Source organism: Colobus angolensis, unplaced genomic scaffold (genome assembly GCF_000951035.1).
Source record: "Colobus angolensis palliatus isolate OR3802 unplaced genomic scaffold, Cang.pa_1.0 Scaffold385, whole genome shotgun sequence".
Taxonomy (NCBI): domain Eukaryota; kingdom Metazoa; phylum Chordata; class Mammalia; order Primates; family Cercopithecidae; genus Colobus; species Colobus angolensis.
This window is the reverse complement of record NW_012117210.1, coordinates 1,430,349-1,452,792: the sequence shown is the minus strand read 5'-3', so window position 1 is coordinate 1,452,792 and position 22,444 is coordinate 1,430,349. Positions and strand designations below refer to the sequence as shown.

At 39.5% G+C, this 22,444-nt stretch overlaps 1 protein-coding gene across 2 annotated transcripts; it reads left to right on the top strand.

Moving 5' to 3' along the window:
• The first annotated feature begins 1,164 nt into the window (after positions 1 to 1,164).
• Positions 1,165 to 22,437, top strand: CSTF2 (cleavage stimulation factor, 3' pre-RNA, subunit 2, 64kDa). 2 transcript variants are annotated; one of them, XM_011954558.1, is made up of 15 exons: positions 1,169 to 1,274; positions 2,303 to 2,381; positions 3,034 to 3,203; positions 4,077 to 4,213; positions 4,671 to 4,790; positions 4,905 to 5,042; positions 7,429 to 7,552; positions 8,850 to 8,912; positions 11,632 to 11,691; positions 12,338 to 12,479; positions 13,556 to 13,731; positions 14,003 to 14,295; positions 18,192 to 18,302; positions 19,116 to 19,241; positions 21,628 to 22,437. In XM_011954558.1, exons 1-14 carry the CDS (start codon positions 1,217 to 1,219, stop codon positions 19,236 to 19,238), a joined length of 1,794 nt encoding a protein of 597 aa, XP_011809948.1. In that variant the 5' UTR covers positions 1,169 to 1,216; the 3' UTR covers positions 19,239 to 19,241; positions 21,628 to 22,437. The 2 variants fall into 2 exon arrangements, with proteins under 2 accessions (XP_011809949.1, XP_011809948.1); XM_011954559.1 differs by lacking the exon at positions 11,632 to 11,691 and having other exon boundaries at positions 1,165 to 1,274.
• The last annotated feature ends 7 nt before the right edge of the window (positions 22,438 to 22,444 follow it).

Here is a 22,444-nt window from a genome sequence, read left to right as displayed (position 1 = left end):
TTTATCATATTTCGTATACTTTTATTTTGGAGACGGAGTTTCGCTCTTGTTGCCCAGGCTGGAGTGCAATGGCGGATCTCGGATCACCACAACCTCCACCTCCCGGGTTCAAGCGATTCTCTGGCCTCAGCCTCCTGAGCAGCTGGGATTACAGGCGTGTGCCACCACGCCTGGCTAATTTTGTATTTTTAGTAGAAAAGGGTTTCTCCATGTTGGTCAGGCTGGTCTCGAACTCCTGACCTCAGGTGATCTGCCCGCCTTGGCCTCCCAAAGGGCTAGGATTACAGGCGTGAGCCACCGCACCCGGTCCATATACTTTTAACACATGTGGAATTAATAAAAACATCCGTGCCTCCAATTCCGTGGCTATTTTACTGTCTTCCCTTTTCGGACAAGTCCCTCAAAGGTAGCACTCTTGGCTCCTTTCTTTGCTTCTCCCCTAACCCTGTCCTCCTGAGGTGCCCTCTGGATTTCCTCCAACCCTGGCAGGGTCTGCCTTTTCGGGTTGATACAACGACCTACCCTGCATGCCACATCCCAGGGGCGTGGGCACCACAGTGTGGAAAAACCAATGAATGACGTTTTCTGTTTCCTGCCTGCCAGAATCCCCAGCCGCACCGCCCCACCACGAACCACATGGAACCCACGGACTACACGAGGACAGAGAGAGGTCTGTTCTTCCTTTACCTCTCCCATTTCTTCAACTATGCTTCTCTCGGCTAGCATACCCTTTCCTCATCTCACTCCATACACGCACAGCTTTAGCAAATTAATATGCACGCTGCTGGGACGCGCCCAAGCATTTCCCTCCCTTGATAGGGCGGAACTAAAATGCAAGCGCCACAGTTGTCAGCAAAGGACTTCCTTGTTACCATGGTAAAGCCGCTGCGCCATCTTTATTGTGGTTGACGAGTACTTGCATCGACCTAAGAGAAAATTAATTTAAGAAGGAAGTCTGCAGGCTGAAACCCTCCAAATCAGCCTGGACTCGCCTGCATTTGGCTCGGAACATAGTTAATCTCAGCGGTGGGGGTTGAGTCCTCCGGTGGACGCAACTCGCCCCTGCGGCTAACAGAAGGTCGCCAGGGGACGGGCTCTGCGTCCGTTCCACCCAGGCACTTCCGGCTCACGCGCCGTACGGAAGCGTGCTCAGCGCTGGGCTTGTGCTCCGTACGGAAGTGTGCTTTGGCGCACCGGAAGCCGACTCAACAGAGCTATGGCGGGTTTGACTGTGAGAGACCCAGCGGTGGATCGTTCTCTACGTTCTGTGTTCGGTGAGAGGAATTCGTTGGAGCCAAGCTTCGGGGAGGGACTCTCCTCTGCGCCTCCTATCTCATGAATCGCTACCGGAGCCGCTGACGGTTCGGACATGCAGTTCTCCCTGCCTATCCTGTAGGGCGTCCAACCTGGTGGACTCGTGAGCAAAGAGATGTTCCCATTCTGCCGAGGTCTCGTAGGCTTTCCGCAATATCACTGGGGAAGTTAGACTAGCGTTCAGCTTCTGTGCGTTTCTCCTTTCATGAGCTTTAATTATTCTCTAGAGGAGAGGGCGCATGGCAACAGCTCCTCACTGTCCCGTACTACTTCTCATCCTCTGCCCCAGAATACAGACTATATGCTGAGGGTATAGATCCTAGTGTCCACTTCCTGTTCTCTCCTAAGGACTTTCATCCTTTGCTTTTTATCCGTAACATTTTAGTTCATCAATAATAGTAGCGGCCACCTGGTGTCCTGAGATGGCTTGTAAGTGAGTGAATGAATGAACTGTTAAGACCTCAGAGGAATTTTAAAAAGGATCGAAACGATTCTGAATTATCTTTTTGGCTGAAATAAGTTGTTTTTAAAAATACGTGTGATTAGAGTACCATTTGAAGGGGACATGACAACGTAGTTCAGAATAATTTTTAAACATTCTTCACTACATTCATGGTCATTCTCCCTTAAATGTTGTATGTGTGGAAATACATATGAACCTGTTTTTAAAATTATATTAAATAACATTGACATTTTTTGTTGTCACTGATGAGACTTGCAGATCTTTAGGTAAATACCAGTGCCGAAGTATTTATTTTCACCAAAGTTAAGGAAAATCTAACACTTGTCAGATCAGTCTGAGAATTAACATTTAAGAGTACCTACACATTTTGTATTTAGTTTCAGTGGTACATTTCCTTTGTTAAGAGGTCTAGAGAAATACAGTGGAATTGGGATTGGAGAACACTATTTTGAGCCTTATTTACTTTCTCACTAAAGAACTATGTTATAAACTCGGAATTTTAATGTTACCTATTTTCTTTCTTAGTGGGGAACATTCCTTATGAAGCTACTGAAGAACAGTTGAAGGACATCTTTTCTGAGGTTGGACCTGTTGTTAGTTTCAGGTGAGATCCCCTTTTACTTCATGGTGGGAGCTTCTTAAAAATTACCACAGATTTGGCTCTTAGTAATAATGGCAGGTTTTCTTTACTGGTGACTTTTCACATACACTTTATTCTTGTAACAGCTTTATTGAGATATAATTGATATACTATACAATTGACATTTATTCTTACCTAAAATATGTTTTTTTCATTAAAAATGTTTTTTAGGCAGGGCGTAGTGGCTCTTGCCTGTAATCTCAGCACTTTGGGAGGCCGAGGCAGGCGGATCACGTGGGGTCAGGAGTTCGAGACCAGCCTGACCAATATGGTTAAACCCCGTCTCTACTAAAAATACAAAAATTAGCTGCCATGGTGTCGCATGCCTGTGTACTAGCTACTCAGGAGGCTGAGACAGGAGAACTGCTTCAACCCGAGAGGCAGAGATAGCAGTGAGCCAAGATCGTGCCACTGCACTCCAGCCTGGGCAACAGAGCGAGACTCCATCTCAGGAAAAAAAAAAGAAAAAGTTTTTAAAAATATTTCTGTAAGGCTGTCAGAGCTGTAAAGTTATTTATGTTGCAGTGGGCCCAATTAAAGCATGGCAATGTTAGCAGGAACCCTGTATGTGTGTAACATTTGTTCCTGACACTTGGTTCTTGGTTCTGCTCTCCAGATTGGTATATGATAGAGAGACAGGAAAGCCAAAGGGTTATGGCTTCTGTGAATACCAAGACCAAGAGACAGCACTTAGTGCCATGCGGAACCTGAATGGGCGTGAATTCAGTGGGAGAGCACTTCGAGTGGACAATGCTGCCAGTGAAAAGAACAAAGAAGAGCTGAAGAGTGAGTACAAATCCAACTTGGATGCAGTATGAGTTAGTAAAGATGTAACGATGAAGATTTTCCATTTCTGCAATGTTTTAGAATATGCTGAAATGGTTAGCCACACAGCTTGTTTATTACTTGACTGATCTGATGTGCCTGAGTTAGGCAAGTATTATATATATCTTTTTAAAAATTTTTTATAAATTTTCTTTCAAGTAATTGTCTGAATTTCTGTACCCTTGCTCTGGATGGAGCAGGGCAAGGCCTCAAACCATTTCAAAACTGTTCTGGCAAGCACTGTAGGAATGCATAGGGTCACTGCAGACCTAAGCATACTGGAGGCTTGCTAGTAAGTGTATATCTTTAAGAAACAGGTAAAGTTGACATTAGAAATGCTTCAGTTGCTCCAGCCTGGGCAACAAAGCGAGACTGTCTCCAAAAAAAAAAAAAAAAAAAAAACGAAATTTTTCCATTGTTAAGGAGTTATTTTCAGTTAAAGATGAATTCAAATTCATCAAGCCATTAGTAGTACTAACTGTGGCATTAGTCATTCCTGTCACTGTTTTCAGGAGTTTTTGAAATTAGCATGTTTTTCTCTTTTCACATTTTGTTTCTGAAATGACTTGTCAAAAGAAGTCAGTGTTCCCAGTTCTCTAACTTAGGTTAACATTGTCCTCCCATGTGATCATGATCCCCAGCTTTCCTCTGAGAACAGAAAATACACTCACTTTCCTCCACAGAAACAAGAGGCTTTCAAATCACTTATTTCTCAGCTCTGGAGAATCTAAAATTATCAGCTGGTTCTTACAGCAGCCCTGAAAAATAGATATTTGAAATGATTTAGCTTTTTGTTTTGCCTCCCTAACTTTCTTGTACTTTCTTCTTGATTAGGCCTTGGCACTGGTGCCCCTGTCATTGAGTCACCTTATGGAGAGACCATCAGTCCTGAGGATGCCCCTGAGTCCATTAGCAAAGCAGTTGCCAGCCTTCCACCAGAGCAGATGTTTGAGCTGATGAAACAAATGAAGGTGGGAGGAGGCATTAGGTTATGAATAAAGCAAACCACATCAGGTTTTCAAGGAGTTAATTGAATCAGTTCCCTGAGCTCAAATAGAAATTGTCTATAGACCACCATTTCTTGCACCTTCAATATTCTGTATGTACACAGTATATTTTACATTTTGTACAAACAGCTTTCTATTTTTGTACACAAACACAGCTATCCAAACAGTCCAGCTGGATTTTTGTGGCCCATAGATGTCAGATGTAGATATTAAAATTTGGCTTTTTTCCTAAATGATAGTATCACAGTATTTGAAATGCCTCTTTCTTCTCTTGCCTGCCATGACCAAGGTTTTTTTGTGCCATGCAAAAACTACTGATAAAGAGCCTCTTGAATATTACATTTCTCAGAGGGGAATGACTCTAAATCACTATCGGTTTCTAAGTCATAAGTATTAAACCTGAATCTGCTTATCTTCTCAGCTCTGTGTCCAGAATAGTCCCCAGGAGGCACGGAACATGTTGCTTCAGAACCCTCAGCTGGCTTATGCTTTGCTGCAAGCACAGGTAGTGATGAGAATTGTGGATCCAGAAATTGCCCTGGTGAGTGCTTCTGGTTCTTTTATGGAAATAGTCGGGTAAACCTTGAGTGGGATAGGAACTACCTGATTGCTTTGTTAAACAGACAGCTTATAGGTTTGTCTTTTCACTTTTTAGAAAATTCTGCATCGCCAGACAAATATCCCAACGCTGATTGCAGGCAACCCTCAGCCAGTCCATGGTGCTGGGCCTGGGTCAGGATCCAATGTGTCAATGAACCAGCAGAATCCTCAGGCCCCTCAGGCCCAGTCTTTGGTAGGGCTTTATCCCTTAACATTTTTTTGTATCTGGCTTAGAATGTCATTTTCTTTTTAGGAGAATATATTGAAAGAAGAATGGTCAGGAACCAGAGATGATAATTTCAATTTCCAGGCATAAAAGCAATTTCCAGGTTGCAGAGCACATGACATCTGAATGAATATAGATTCGATTCCAAGTTTGTAAAACAAAGAGATCCTTCCTGTATGCCCTTTTTTTATAAGCTAACTTTGTGTGTATGTGCATGCCTGGCACTGTGGTTGGCACTTTGTTATTCCATATGCATTATCTCATTTAATCCTCAAAGCAATTGTATGAGGTTGGCACTCTTATTATCTCCATTCTTACCAATGAAAAAAGTAAAGCTTGCTTTCAAAGCATGACACAAAACCCTAAAGCCATAAAAAATTGATACATTTGAAAACTAAAAAATTTCTATATAAAGAAAAAAATAAGTATCAAAGACATGACAAATTGAGAAAAGTATTTGCCACACATGTGATGGACAGCAGACTAATAAAGAGCCCATAGTCATGCACAGAAATGTTTATTGCCTTAGAGTGAAAAATTGGAAATGTCCTAAATGTACATCAATGGAAGAATGGAGAAAATGTGTGGTACATTCATCCAGTGAAATACTGTACAACAGTTAAATGAACTACACATATCAACATGAATGACTCTGAAAAACATAATTCCATACAGCAGTTAAGATGAACTAGGATACATAATATCAACACAAATAACTCCAAAACAATAACATACGGACATGAAACTAAGTGAATGTGGATGCATTCCCAAAATGTAGGATATGTGTTTCTGCATAAATCCCCAAAATATATGGAGTGAGTTTCAAAATAATATATTGAGTATGTAATGATTCCTATAAAATTTTAAAACATTAGGAAGACATCTTAGAGGTCATCTAAGGAGAAGAGAGCACAGGATGCAATTGGGGAAGACCATACAGGCCATTGGTTTATTTTATTGTTTATTTCCCAAGCTGCATGGCTATTTTATTTTCTATATGATTTGTATATCTGTAATTTTTCATAATACATTTTAAAAGGCCTCCTATAAATTAATAAGAAAATTTCCAATAACCCAGTAGAAAAATGGGAAATGGACATAAATATTTCACAAAAGTAGAAATATAAAGTAAATATATAAAAATGTATTCAACCTCAAAATAAGATAATGTAATAAATTATTAATACATGTAATGTTAAAAGATAAATAGAAACTACAATAAGCTACCATTTTTCATCTCTCAGATTGGCAGAGGTATAGGGCAGGAGCCAGCAAACATTTTTCTGTAAATGATCAGATAGTAAATATTTTTGGCTTTGCAAGCCACAGGATCTGCCACAGCTACACTGCCATGGTAGTATGAAATCAGCCATAGGCAGTATGTGAACAAGTGTGTGTGGTTGTGTTCCAATAAAAGTTTGTTTATAAAACCAGGCAGTGAGCCCGATTTGACCCATGGGTCATAGTTTGCCAACTCCTGCTCTAAATAAATAAATACGTTTTCAGAGATAGAAAAGAGAGGTTAGCTAGTCCAAAAATGGACACAATTATAAGTGGCAGATATAGTTCTGAACCTGGTTTTATCTGACCTCATAGCTAGTTTTCTCTTAACTACCTTCCTATACAGCTCTTCCTTTTCTGTTGTAGAGTTTTGTGTTCCTTAAACGTGTATGTAATTTTTTTTATATAACTTGGCTTTTATTCTTTATTTATTGAGCTGTTTCTTTTTCAAGGGACTACTCAGTGTTTTGGGGAATGCACAGATGAAAAGTTGGCATTCTCTTTTTCTCAAAGAGTTTTAATGTAGCATTAAAAAAAAAAGAAATTCACATTCCCCCAGAACCAGAATTATATCTAAGGACAGGAGTGAGAAAAGATTGGTTAAATTTAAAAAAAAAAAAAAAAAAAAAAAGAACGTTTGATTTTAAAAATGTGGACTACTAGCAGTTTTTTTTTTTTTTTTAAAAAAAGAGTCCCAGTCTCCTTTTATCTTTCTTGGGTTTAGGGCTTTTTTTTTTTTTAAACTCTTATTGCCAGGCCCCAGTCATGAAGTTAACAATAGGTGCCATGTGCTGCCTTGCCACACAGATAAGACTTGTCAATCTCTACATTGAGAATATGTTCCATCTTAACCGTGTTCCATATAACCAGGCTCATGATGTGTATTGCAACTTGCTTCTGTGGAGTTTAAAGTGTGTGACAAATCTAATGCTGCATAAGACATGCCATACAAAAAGGATGTTCGGTAGTATATTTGGGGCTGTTCATTTGAAGAGGACTTTTAAGGTCATAGACTTAGTATTGAGTCTCCACAGAGGCATGTACATACTCTGTTTTTTTTTTTCTTGTTCAGGGTGGAATGCATGTCAATGGCGCACCTCCTCTGATGCAAGCTTCTATGCAGGGTGGAGTTCCAGCACCAGGGCAAATACCAACTGCTGTCACAGGACCTGGCCCTGGTTCCTTAGCTCCTGGAGGTAAGTTTCATTTAGTCTTCACCATTTCAGTACTCGCTAAAGTTTTATCATAGGCACTGCTGCAGTGCAGCCAAATATGATAATGGGATCCTTAGGTAAAATTAATCCACAGCTAGAAAATATATAACTTAGGTGGAGGAAATAGTAGATTTCTTATGTTAAATCCTGTATGTCTAATTATAAGAACATGGAAAGGGACAGTAAAGTGAAAGAGCATAGTAAAACTTCCAAGTTAACGAGGGGGAAAATGGAATAACGAGGGGGAAAATGGAATGAGTGAAAACGAAATCAAGCCAGCAAAAATAGAGAAAAGAAAAAAAGGAAGAGACAGTGTAAAATAAGTAGTAGTAAATGTAGAGTAAGATGGAAGGAATAAAAACTAATGTAATTGTTACTGTGCTAAATATGAATGAACTGTTGGGTTCAAAAGCTCATGAAGAAAACAGACAAAAAAACACAAGGTCACATTTCTTATATCATATTAAACTGACGTAAAATTGTATTTTAACAAACATAATCAGACCAAACAACAAAAGGGAAAAAGAGAAACTTAAAAGCTATATACATTTATTGAAAGTGTATAGATAGGCAATTAATAAGAGTATTGCTCATATACCTGTAACTGTCCCTTGTTCAACAATTGTAACTAAGAAGATTGAGTGAAATAATGATTCCGCATATGAAACATCTGTATGAACACATGATGTATTACCAATATTTAAAGTTTTTTTATGTAACAAACTTGCTTCTTGCTAATTTATCTAATCTAGGGTATGTTGAGTACAACACTAGTCATGGAGAATGATTTAATTCTAAATTGTCCTGTTCTGTAGAGAATCCAGTCTGCAGAGCTAAGTTGATGAGGAATGGAAGAAGAGATTTTTTAAAGAAATTTCTGCAAACTCAGCAATTTTTTGTATCTACTTCAGGATTGTTATGTATCTGCTTTATCCTAAAAGAGTTATATTTATATTTAGATTATCTTTCATGAGAGGAGATCCATGAGTAAGTGATACTGTTTTCCTGTATTATAGAAGAGCTTCCTGCCAAGAGTTTGGTAACCAATGAGATGAATTTTTCTTATTGAACTCACTATTCTGTCGCTGAAACATAAAGTGCAAATTGTAAATATACTAACAAACCCCATCTTCTATCTCATTGCATTGTTGAATATCTTCCTTTGTAGGTTTCTGCTTGTGGAGCAGAATGAGGAAATTTGTAAACTCAGCCCCTGTTCTGATTTTTCTTTTCTGCTGTTCTAATTGGTGTTTTTTCTTGTCTGCCCTTTGTCTTCTAGGAGGAATGCAGGCTCAGGTTGGAATGCCAGGAAGTGGACCAGTGTCCATGGAACGGGGGCAAGGTAAATAAATGTTTATGTCTGACTAATGTGAATTGGTCTTGGAAGTGTTCCACATCCACAGTATCTAATATGGCAGCCACTAACCACCCATGGCTATTTCAATATTAAGTTAATTAAAATTAAGTAAAATTTAAAACTCAGTTCCTTAGTCACAATAGCCACATTCCAAGTGCTCAGTGACCATAGGTGACTAGTGAATACCACACAGGACATTGCAGATATAGACCATTTCTGTCATCGTAAAAAGATCTATTGGATAGTGCTGGTCTAGACTTTCCACTTGGTGATTCAGAGCCCAGCTCTACAAGAATTGATAATGAAGCAGGTGGATCCTTTGTTTCCTGATTCCTAGTCTAATAATTCCACTGACATGTTCTCTCTCCCTGTATGGGTATCTGTTGACTGAGTAAGGAAGTTTAATAATGAGCATGTAAGTATGTGGCTGAGTATGTAGAAGACTAGATTTAAACCCCAGAGAAAACTGGAAGGGGATCATAGGTCTGTAAAGCCTACTTAATGAACATCTGTTGTACCGTGGCTGTACTGCCATGTATAACAGTAGCTGCCGTTCCAAAATCTCCACATTATTTCTTCATGTTACTGGAGTTTGAAGGACAAGAAAGTGCAGTGGTTCAGTTGGAAACAATGTTAGGAGGAGAGATGGTAAGAAAAGAGAAGGAACTGAGTGCATACTATATGCCAGGTACTTTAATTTTCATAAATAATCTTGTGAGTTAGGTGGCAGCACCTCAGTTTTACAGGCAAAGAGTTGGAAGCTCAGAATAAGTTACTTACTCAAGGGGACAAGGTAAGTAAATATTAATGTATGAGTAATCTGGACTGGATTTGGTGCTCTTACTCTCTTTTCCAACTAGTAAGTGGCAGAGCTAAGATTCAGAAGTCTTTGACTCCAAAATCTGTCCTCTTTCTGTTACTCCACACTGCCTGTTAACTTCCACTTACATTCTTCAGTGTCTTCTTCTCTTATATCCTTGGGAATAAGCTGATGGGAAAGACTGTTTTGGACAAGCATAGAGAAGCTTAAGGTTTTTTCTTCTGTAGCATATGGCTTATAAGTGGAACCCATTTAAAAAGCAAAATATTGGCGAGGTGCAGTGGCTCATGCCTGTAATCCCAGCACTTTGGGAGGCTGAGGTGGGTGGATCGCTTGAGCTCAGAGGTTTGAAACCAGCCTAGGCAACATGGCAAAACCCTGTCTCTATAAAAAATACAAAAACTAGATGGGCAATGGTGGTGTGCACTTGTGGTCTCAGCTACTTGGGAGGCCGAAGTGGAAGGATCACTTGAGCCCAACAGATTGAGGCTGCAGTGAGCCATAATCGCACCACTGCACTTCAGCCTGGGCAACAGAGAAATATATATATACACACACACACACATATATGAATGTATATATACACACACACGTATATATACACATACATACATACATAAACAATATACAAGTCTGTGGTTTTTACACTGGGGTTGGTTGCTGAGGTGACAGAATTAACTTTTTCTTGTTAGATGTCTGACAGCAGGACAAACTCCCTGGCCAAATATCTCATATTTTCTCTAAGCATCCCATGCTTTTGTGCTATCGTACGCTGCCCTATCCCTACCCCACCACTGTCAATAGATTATATATGTTCCCCAGAGTATTTTTGCAGTAATGAGAAGGTATTAGGGTTTCAGTCATACTTCTACCTGTCATGGGGCCAGCACTCAATCCATCAGGTTTTAGCTGTTTAACGCATACTTGCACAAGACATCTTCTTGTTATAGTTATCGTCACCTTTTTGTCAGAAACTGACAAAGGGAAATGACTCATGTTTTGAGGGTATTTCCAGGATGTCTTCATGAAGAGACAAAGTGAGATCAGCTTTCTTTTATAGTTTCCTTCAGTACCCAGCAGAGGAAGCAAGAGTCTTCTTTTCGTGTGTGCCTAGTTTGTGTTACTTTTCCTGAAATCCATGCTGATTTTGTACATTTGTAATGCTGACAGGAGATGGAGATGTTTGAGAAGATACTTCTTGCTTCCCTGCCATGTTTGTTTAGTGTTGGTGCCCATGTCATCTCATTAGTCTTTGTTTGCTGTTGTCATGATGTTTATTATCAAAGACTTGCTGTGGCAGAGTATTTCTTGTGGAGTGATATTCTCTTTCATCACGTAAAGTTCATTCACTGCATTTCCCCATCTGATACGTTTTTGACAGCAGAAAGTTTTGTGCTTTAAAATGTGACAAAAATAGAATTGCCGTACTTCAGTTATGGCTGCTTCAGAATGAATCTTGCCTTCCAGATTCAGTGCAATTTCTTTTATATTTTGCTTCTGAAACTACATTTATGTTCTTTGCGTAACTAGAAGAACCAAAACTATCCTTTTTATATATTTTTTTCCTAATGATTTCATAAGAAGACCTAAGGGAAAAGTAGTAGCAGAGGTGAAAATCGAAAATGTCTGGTTATTCCCGCCTAGATCAAACCAGTGCCCCATGGGATTTCCTTTCAAAAGCTATCTGCTCAAAATGGAACTGTTTCAGAGACCCAAAGGAGCTAGTGTAGTTTAGGGAGATTTGTAGCCTGAAGCAAGCCAATGAACTCTTGGCTTTTTAACTTATATATGTAAATCTCAATCTCCGTGTGTGTGTTTCTGCATGTGTATGTAAGCTATTTTAAGTGTCTGCTCTTTCTCCTTTTGAACTTACTGCTTACCTAGGAACCCTACAGCACTCGCCCGTGGGACCCGCCGGGCCTGCATCAATTGAGCGAGTTCAAGGTACCCATTGTATCTGTGGGTTTCCTTTTGCTTGTGGTGTTCAGGGTGGGACGTTGAGAGGAAAAGAGCTGCTTGGCAGTCATCCTCGCGTTCAGAACCCAAAAGGGTAGTGTTTTTGGGTTTTTGTTTTTTAATTTTTTCCTGTTGAGGCCACAAGCCTAAGATTGACCTCTTCACACAGGGCAGAGAACATGGATGATATGGGCATCTGTCCGAGGCTGTACTCCCTCCCTACTGGTGTCAGGAGGCTTGGATGGAATAGCAGTCTGTAAGGAGACAGCGGGTTCTTGCAGAGCCATGGCAGTGTTCACATATGCCAAGACTCTACCTCTCTTTTGTGACTGTGGTCCTTGAACTAAGATTGATTAGAAGGAAAACCAGGAGCATAAGTTTCTTCAGGTTGCAGTGCTAGTCCTTGGCAGGTTGCTCCCCAGTTTGCTCTTTATATAATTCCATCCATACCTCTGACATGGCACAGATTCTGCCTACACCCTGCTTCTGTTCTTGAGCTGCAAGAGGATTCTGCTGTGGTGAGGTTTCACCCACTCTAAGGTGTCTAAATTATGTTGTCAGTGGTATATAGAGTCATTTCTTGTTTGCTTATGTGTCTTTCACAGCAGTAACTCCTCGTTTGTTTCCCTGTCAGTGCCGATGCAAGACCCCAGAGCAGCTATGCAGCGGGGATCCTTGCCTGCCAACGTCCCAACCCCTCGAGGCTTGTTAGGAGATGCTCCGAATGATCCACGGGGAGGCACTTTACTTTCTGTAACTGGAGAGGTAGAGCCTAGGTAAGCACTAACATAGAAGAAAACAGTTGAAGAAATCAGAATTGTCCCTTCTTCCCTGAGAACAAAAATCTTTCTGTACCAGTTGTACCTGTTCGCCTACTTCAAAAGATAGATAAATATTCATGGCCACTGTCCAAGGATAAGCACTTCTCCTAAGGCAGAACTATGTAGTTGAGTATGTCATTTTGAGCTACTGGATTTTCAGAAATTAGAAATTTTAATATACATACTTGAACAGGGAAATTTATAGTAGTGGAAATATTAATACTAGCAATAATAGGCCGGGCGCAGTGGCTCACGCCTGTAATCCCACTACTTTGGGAGGCCAAGGCGGGTGGATCACTTGAAGTCAGGAGTTCGAGACCTGCCTGACCAACATGGCAAAATCCCGTCTCTCCTAAAAATAGAAAAATTAGCCGGGCATGGTGGTAGGCGCCTATAATTCCAGCTACTCAGGAGGCTGAGGCAGGAGAATCACTTGAACCCAGGAGGTGGAGGTTGCAGTGAGCCAAGATCATGCCACTGCACTCCAGCCTGGGCAACAAGGGTGAAACTCCATTTCAAAAGTAAATAAATAAATAAAATAATAATAGCAATAATAATAATTGACATTAATGGGGATCATGCCTCTGACTCTGCTCTAAGTACTTTACTTAGATCATCTTATTAAATCCACAAGACCCTGTGAGATGGATACCATTATTAGTCCCATTTTACACGTGAAACTGATGTGTGGAAAAGTTAAGTAAATGTGTCCAATATCACACAGCTAATAAGTGATTTCAACCCATACAGTCTGAATCCAGAGCTCATGTTCTTATACATTGTACTGCAAACTAATACATATAATGAATATTCTTGATTCCTCCCTAATTATGAACCAAATACGAAATTCTAGGATACATGGATGTATATCTCTGTAGCTTTTCTTCCATCTATTTGGTGTTATTTTCTTGTTAGTATTCATAGACTGTTTACATCAGCTGTTTGTTGGATGTTTACTTACTGATCTTCTGCTTGGTATTTTGTTGTTGTTTTGTTCTATTTTAAAATATAATGTTTTTCTCCATCTCCAGAGGTTACTTGGGACCACCTCATCAAGGTCCACCCATGCACCATGTCCCTGGCCATGAGAGCCGAGGACCACCCCCACATGAGCTGAGGGGCGGGCCATTACCCGAACCCAGACCTCTAATGGCAGAACCAAGAGGACCCATGCTAGATCAGAGGGGTCCACCGTTGGATGGCAGAGGTAAGGGGAGACCACATTGCAAATGTGATAATGAACTCAGCTGTCTTTGGCTCTAATCTGGGATAAAGAATGCTGGAAACAGTAGGTTTGCAAGCATCTTTAAGGTTTATCCACAAATCTGAGAAACTGGGGAGGAGACATTAGTCTCATATGTTAATAGCTGAGGGAGCAAATGTGACTATAAGAGATTTCTATCTTTCTTGGATTGTTCATCATTCTTGCAGTACATGCAAGTGGCTACATAATGGTTTTCTTACAATTTTCTTTATAGGTGGAAGGGATCCCCGAGGAATAGATGCACGAGGGATGGAGGCCCGAGCCATGGAGGCAAGAGGGTTAGATGCCAGAGGACTGGAGGCCCGTGCAATGGAGGCCCGTGCAATGGAAGCTCGTGCGATGGAGGCCCGAGCGATGGAGGCCCGTGCGATGGAAGTCCGAGGGATGGAGGCCAGAGGCATGGATACCAGGGGCCCAGTGCCTGGCCCTAGAGGACCTATACCTAGTGGAATGCAGGGTCCTAGTCCAATTAACATGGGGGCAGTTGTCCCCCAGGGATCCAGACAGGTATGTATAACACTGACTTCTGGCATCCAACGAAATCTTGATCTATTCAGGAATTGATTATTGAGCCTAATTATTACTGCCTTCTGACTTGGTTTGTTTCTTAGCTTGTTAGAAAGGGAAGACTCGGATCTCCCTGTAGCTTCTCTATCCCTTAGGGTGGTGATTCTCTGGCTATCAGGATTGTAGTTCAAAAAAAACAACTTTATCCCACAGTAAGTAGCTATTCATTCAGAGCAGAGCCCCTGAAAATTTAGGGTTTAGAAAGTAGTCTTCATTGGGGTACAAACCAACATCATGTACATGGTTTTTTCCAAAATATACTTGCCCAGATCTCATCCCAGGTATAACTCAGAATCTCTTATTAGTAGGATCTGAGCATGGATAGTTTGAAAAACCTCCCCCAAATGATTCTAATGTGAACCCTGACTGGGAACCACGGGGTTAGAGTATATGAAGAGCTGTTAGTGGCCATTTAGATAATCTTGGGTTTACAGAGACCTGTGTTAATTTATTGTCATCATATAGCCTAAGTGAACAGTGGAATGTGAAAGCCAATTTATTAATAATCACCTTAAAAGGTGTGGAACCGAAGGCTTGTCTCCTCTCTTTTATTTGGGTCTCTCTGCCTGTGTGTACATGCTGGTCTGTGATTTGTCATCACCTCCCTCTTCGTCTCCACTTGGTTGTGGAGAGGTGGTATGTGTGTTTCTTCCCTGAGTTTTTATATGTTGGCACCTTCATTTCTCTCTAACCGCTCTACCTTCCTTTTTGCCCCTTCCTCTGTGTAATTCTCTCTTCTATTTGTTTATGTGTCTTCCTCCCCATGTCTGTGTGTATGAGAGACAGAAAGATAATGGCAGAGCTGGAATGGAACACATCAGTCGTCTAATTCCCTCAGTGTATAGGTTTGGAAATTAAGGCCCAAGAATTCGGGTGACTTGACCAAATTCACATGACTAGAAACTGGCAGAGTAAGGAACAGAAGCCACTACTTTTTCCACTTTACTACTCTGTCCTGTTATCTGCACATTTGTGTGTGTGTGTGTGTATGTGTGGATATGTGTCTACCCCCTCCTCTTTAATATGAAATACAAATAGAGGGTTTTTTTTGCTTTGTGTAGAATAAAACTGTTCTCTATTGTGTTTGAAGTGTTCGTGGGCCTTGATTTTTATTTTACTCTGTATGGTCAGTAACCTAGTAACAGAAATGGGTTTTATGCATTCATTCTGTCATTCAGCAAGTATTTATTGAGCACCTACTATGTACCAAACATAGATCTAGGTATGGGGGATACTGCAGTGTGAACAGAACAAAGCCCCTTCCCCCATGGGCTTACATCCTAGTTGGGAAGACAGATAACAAACAAATAACTGTATAATGCACTTATGTAATTTTACTGGTAGTTCTGTGGTGCAAGACATTGCAAGTAAGGATTGGAAGAACATTTCTGGATAATATTTTGCTCCTTTCTCTCTGCTGGTGCTTGAACTTATTACCCTAATACTAGGTTTATATCATTTTCGTTAGTAGATTCTATAAAGCCAATTAGATCTGAGGCAAGAGAAAATACAAATTTTATCTTCAAAGTTTTTAAAAAATTTTTAATTAATATATTAACTTATAAATATATACATTTGTTCATCTATAAAAGATATATATATTAACTTCAAGCCAGGCATGGTGGCACGCACCTATAGTGCCAGCACTCTGGAGGCTGGGGCAGGAAGACCATTTGAGCCCAGGAACTTGAGGCTGTGGTGCATTCTGATCGCACTTGTGACTAGCCACTGCACTCCAGCCTGGGCAGCATATTAGACTCCCATCTTTAAAAAAAAAAAAAAAGCCAGGGTAGAATCCTTTAGTCCTAGCTACTCTGGAGGCTGAGGCAGGAGGATCAGTAGAGCACAGGAGTTGGAGGCCAGCCTACATAACATAGTGAGACCACATCTTAAACTAAAAGGAATCTTGCTTCCTCTCCTACACCTGTCTCCCCTGTGGCCCCCTAGGTCCTGTAGATAATGACTTTTATTAGATTTTTCGTGTTACTTTCAGGAAAATATGAATATATATTCTTATTTTTCCCCTTTCACTGTTCTGTGCCTTTTTTTTTTTTTTTGACTTAACAACATGTCCTTAATTCATACTTTTAAATTAGATTTTAAAATTAACTCTAGTCCACGTAGTTAGAAACTTGTGAGCAAAAGGCTTATTATTACTAGGGTGATTATATAATTTATCAACTAAAGGAGAACATGAATGAAAGTGCTGTTACTTTACTTAGAGGCAAAAACATAAACTGGGACTATCTTAGGGAAACCAAGATGTGTATGGTCACTCTTGCTAGTACTTATCTGCCTAGAGCAAGCACACCTAGAAACTTAAAAGGGCCGTTGTCGAGTGGTTAGATCACAATTACAGTACCTCAAATTAAAGCTTGAAAAAGATTATACTCAGTTGCGAATTGTGCTGCTATAAACTCATGTAACCAAACACCACATGTTCCCCAATAATCTATGGAAATACAAAATTAAAAAAAAAGATTATACTCATAGGTGTTTCAGACCCATAATAGCTCATTAATGTTCAGACTGGTCTCTGGAAACTTGTCTCTGGATTCAGTATTGATGATGAACAGAACAGTGATAGTATTCTAGAAGTCTGTACAAATCTCTACTAATGTTTCATCTGTCCATTGTCTTTGGGAAATGAGTTAATGCATGTAAGTGAATGTTCCAGATAATAGAACTATTCTACCAAGTTTTTTAACTTTTTAATAAAAAATTATAAGATGTATTTGATATTTCCTTTCTTGAACAGGATACAAAAAATAGTTTAATCAGTTTTGACTACTCAAGGTCGTCATTAAATAGATTCATTATTGTCTATACCGTAATATAAAACATAGTTATCTCCCGTTTGGTTTCTGGTCTCCTTCACTGTCAGGCTGTCACCTGGCTCTTCATATTACTGAAGTGGTATCTGCTCCTAACAGTTGTTTATCCGTATTTCTTTTATGTTTTGCTGCTTCTAATCTGCTGGGTAAGCAGGTAACAAGTTTGTTAACAATATATGTTTATTAAGAGAGTACCTAAGCCCTGGGTGAATGCCTGAGTGTGAACATAATGCTTGTATAGGGACATTCTTACAGTTACATTTGGTACTCAAGAGGTCTTTTCCTTGGGTTCTGCTAGTCTTGCAAAGGGTTGAACTTACTATTGAAGATCTTAAATACCAGTAAGTATGATATCACTGTACTTTGTTCGTTCACTCAAGTCAGTCATATTTTTTGGTCTACATTTAGCAGAAAGCATCTGCCATATGTTCTCTATGGAAAGCTATAAACAGCAAATGTTGGGCTAATAGCAGTCTTTTGCCTGGAGGCCTTCCCATTGCCTTTCTAACTCTCTGACATTATGAACATCTCTGCCTCACTTGTGGGATAGGGCCCTTTGGGACAAACTACCTGTGTCTGATTGAACTAGGGTAGGGGGTGGCCCTGTGAATTTAACTTCCCCAGTGGACCAGAATACATTTTCTCTAGACTCTGTTGGCTTTCATTTGTGTTTCCAGTGAGCGCTAGTTTCCAGGGTGCTCTCAGTTTTCCCTTTGCTTATTTGGCTGAGTTTTGATTAATTCAGTGGTATCCAGTTGTGCTGTGTGATATTTGTTGATGGTGCTGGAGCTGTTGTAAGCAAGTATGTCAAACTTATTAGTTGATCTCTGGCTAAACGCTGCCTTCTGCTATTGCTAACAGTAGAAAATGATCTTCAGAGTCATTGGTTTGCTGTTTTTACTCATATCTGTGTAGAGATCGTAATTTTTCACATTATTACTAAATTCAGGTTAGCTATACATTAAAAATCCCAAAAATCTCTTTTTCTCTTTGTGCACATAGGTCCCAGTCATGCAGGGAACAGGCATGCAAGGAGCGAGTATACAGGGTGGAAGCCAGCCTGGCGGCTTTAGTCCTGGGCAGAACCAAGTCACTCCACAGGATCATGAGAAGGTAAGCAACACTGTCTGACTGCCTCCTTATGCACAATTCTAGCCTTTTTGATTCCTCTTTTCACAGTTACCATGTGGCGATCCTGGGTCTTCAAAGTCCCTTTGGAGGTGATGTTTATTCTAACTTAGAACTCTTTTATGATCTTGTTACCTGAAAATTTGTGAGTCTGGTCCTGAAGTTGCTAATGGATGTGAAGTTCTTAAGTGGATGTAAATGGCAGCTTATTTTATAGTTCAGACTCATCTGCCAATAGCAGGTTTTTCTTGTTCAGGCCAGATTGACCTGAAAATCCATACCCTTTTTCCTTCCCTTTCTACTTTATCCCTAAAAACGGTAGTAGATTCCCCATGATTATATCTTTCTGTTTTTATATTTGACCATTGTGGGGAGCTTATGTCTGAGGGAAAGGCTAAAATTTGTGAAAAAGAGAGACTTTCAAAACAGGATTAAAACCTGAAGGATTTCCAGGGCTCACAGATATCATCTTAGTCTCCAGGAACTTTGAGTTCATGAAGTTGTCTGTTTTGAATCGTCTAATCTTAGGTATTTTAATTTATACTTGTTCTTTTCATTGTAGCTTTTCTCACTAGTTTTGTTTTTTTTGTTTTTTGTTTTTTTTTTTTGGAGGGGGGCTGTTGGTTTCTTTCTGTGTGAAACGTTCTTCCTTTTTCCATTTCTTTCCTTTTTCCATTTTGCTTCATATCCCACTACAGTAACTTTTTGGACAGAAGCTGGTGGTGGGTTTTTTGTTTTGTTTTGTATTTTTTAGCTGCCATCATTAAAACTGACTACCTTTTTTTTTCCTCTGCACAGGCTGCTTTGATTATGCAGGTTCTACAACTGACTGCAGACCAGATTGCCATGTTGCCTCCTGAGCAAAGGCAGAGTATCCTGATTTTAAAAGAACAAATACAGAAATCCACTGGAGCACCTTGATGGGTGAGCAAACTTAATCCCATCTGAGTAGGAGTAGCTCCTTGTCTATTCTCGGTATATACTTTTAACCTTAACCAACAAGATTGTTCTCTCAGCGGCCCTCAATCCACTTAGCTAGACTCTTCTTTACCCTTCAGTAGGTTAGCTCCTGGAGGAATAGAGTAAGGCTATACAATATTTGTTCAGTTGTTGAATTGCTTATAATCTTTCCTAATGACAAAGGTAATGTATGATCAGTTTAACAAAAGTAATCATATATAGAGATGTAGAAAGTGAAAGGTAAAAAGCCCTGTTTCCTCTATCTTGTTCCCCAGACAAAACCTCTAAATATAGTTTGGTGTGTATCCTTCTACAATCAGTTGTATTATTTTATTCCAAACTGTCCTGTCAAAATGGAAAAAATACAGAGCATTTCAATAAAATGTGTAGATATTTTGTTTCCTGTATTTATTTTACAGTGAATATTTTGATGTTGAACTATTATAGCACATAATTTAAGGTAGTAAATGTCCATCATCACCATCAGTTTCTATATATTTTGAAGATTGCTGTACCCTGCTACGTTTATTTTTCTTTCTCATCATTTAGGCAGAAAGAATCCAGGGGCCAAGCACAGTGGCTTAGCCCTATCATCTCAGCTTTGGCGGGCTGAGGTGGAAGGATTACTTGAGACCAGGAGTTCAAGACCAGCTTAAGCAACATAGTGAGGCTCCATCTTTACAAACATTTTTTTTAAAAATTAGCCAGGCATGGTGAGATGCGCCTATAGTTCCAGCTACTTGTGAGGCTGACGTGGGAGGATTGCTTGAGTCCAGGAGGTCAAGGCTGCAGTGAGCCATGATTATGCCACTGCACTCTAGCGTGGGTCACAGAGTGAGACCCTGCCTCAAAAAAAAAAAAAAAAAACCCTAAAAAAAAAAAAAGAAAAAAAGGATTTAAGTATGCTCAGTCTCAAATAATCAACTTGATTACACATACATGTATCAGTGTTTCCTTTTAAAAAAAAAAAATTGCCCCGGCATTTTGTATTTTATAAACAATTCTTTTTTCTAAAAACAGTTTAAAATTCACGTTGCCCCACTATCAGGTAGGACAGGACAATTTAAATTTCTACTTTTCACCCCATCCATATTATAATTCCTATCCTTATGTTATATAATAGTGAACTCATTTAACTATTAGTAATTACCACTCTTACAAAATATATCATTTTAATCCATATTTGTGATGTCTTTAAATGTTTAAACTGCAAGTATGCATCATATATATATTTAGACTTTAAATGAATTAACGAGAAGCTATCATAGATGGAGGGCTCTGTAGACTTTTGGTACCTTAACGTTTTATTCCACAAACCCCACATACTCTTTTTTTTTAAGTGAAAGTATAGACTACCTATTACATTCAGAGGAATAGATACAAATTATTTCTCTTTTACTAATTTACTTATGCCAGAGAAGGATTTCCCTACAATGTGAGAAAATTACTGCTTACTGTTTCTGGATAGTAGAGGTAGAAATGTTTCTGAAATTTCTTTCATTATATTTTTGCTTATAAGATGTTTAACTTAAGGCCTTGCATATTAACCACAGGGCAAAGTTTTTGTCTAATTTTTTTACCTTTTATTTTTAAATAATCATAGACTCAAGGAAAGTTGGAAAAATAGTACAAGGAGTCTCATGTACCCTTCACCCAGTGTAGTATAAAACCAAGAAATTCACATTGGCACATTACTGTTAACTTGACTACAAACTCAGTTTTCACCGTTTTAAAAAACCTATCATAATTTGTGTGTATGTATGTGTGGTTCTATGCAATTTTTTTGTGGGCAGGATTTTATTGTGTGTCTACTGTTGTTTGTGCATACCATGGCTGAAGTGTTGGCTTTTCCTTTTCCTTCATCCTATACCTAGCTAGTTGTGATCCATCTCTGCCATCACGGACAGGCTTCTATACTATTATCATTAGAGATGAATAGTTCTCAAACAGGGGCAATTTTGCCCCCCAGGGGACATTAGGCAATGTCTCGAGACATTTTTGGTCATCACAACTTTAGGGAGTATGGCATGCTCTTGGAATTGAGTGGGTAGAGGCCAGAGATGCTGCTAAACATCCCATAATGCACAGGATGGTCCCCCTTACCCACTTCCCAATAGCAACTAGTGATCAGCCCAAAATGTCAATAGTGCTGAGGTTGAGAAACCCTGCTGCAAGGGGTGATTGCTTTGAGGAGGCAGGAGGTCGGAGACAGACACCTTGCAAATCTGTCCTGGTGATTTGATTGTATGCCTGTCCTCCCTCCCCTAGCCTTTTATTTTTTTCCTGAAGTTTTTCCTGAAGAGAGCTTTGTCTTCACTCCTAATGGCTTTCTCCTAACTTCTGCTTACAGGTTTTCAAAAATACCTGGCAAGAAATCTGGAAATTCTATAATTTTGTTGAAATATTGAAAAAAGCTGAACTGCATCCTAACCCTTGAATGACTCCAATCAGTGCCAGGTGGAGGACTCCTATCACCTTCTCTCAGAACAAAATCACTTCATTTTATTGTCTTAGTTTGTATATTTTCTGTGACTTGAAATAAACTTTGAACACAATTTTAGTACACTGCAAATTGATATACATGACCTTTTTGCTTTTAAAAAGCTTAACACTAAGGGTGAAACCTTAAATGTGTTTTCTACCCTTACTGCAGTATTGTACTTTAACATATTGCCATAGTTTTGTTTTTATTTTAAGTTAACCATTTATTCTTCTTGATGATATTTGAGCATTTCTCAGAAGCAATGTTTTCTGGAACTTGGTTTTTGTTTAGTTTGCTTCCAGTGAGAATTATTATAAGGCTTTGCCCTCTGAAAACATTCTAGGACTTCTGAGTCTTCTGGGAGAAAATAGCACGTGCTTAGAGCTATAAAATGGTCAGAAGGCTAACAGAGCAAAGAGCCTAGCACAGCCATGTGTTTAGTTTAGAAAAATCCAAATATCAAAATGCATTTGTTTCAATAGCAGGTCTGAACATGTATAATTCAGAGTTAAGACAAAAATTGTTTTAGCACTGGTTTGAGTCTGTCAGCAACACAAGAGACTGTTGACATTTACTTGTGTGTTCTTAAACATCAGTCTAGGCAGTCAACTTTGAAAGTTTAAAAAGCCACTGATTTTTCACATGGTCAAGATGAAATAAAAACAGAAATCAAATGAACAAAATA

Coding starts and splice junctions, on each gene's coding strand:
- CSTF2 (XM_011954558.1), top strand. CDS start 1,217: ATGGCGGGTTTGACTGTGAGAGACCCAGCGGTGGATCGTTCTCTACGT. Junction 4,791..4,904: donor TGGATCCAGAAATTGCCCTG/GTGAGTGCTTCT, acceptor TTCACTTTTTAG/AAAATTCTGCATCGCCAGAC. Junction 7,553..8,849: donor TGGTTCCTTAGCTCCTGGAG/GTAAGTTTCATT, acceptor TTTGTCTTCTAG/GAGGAATGCAGGCTCAGGTT.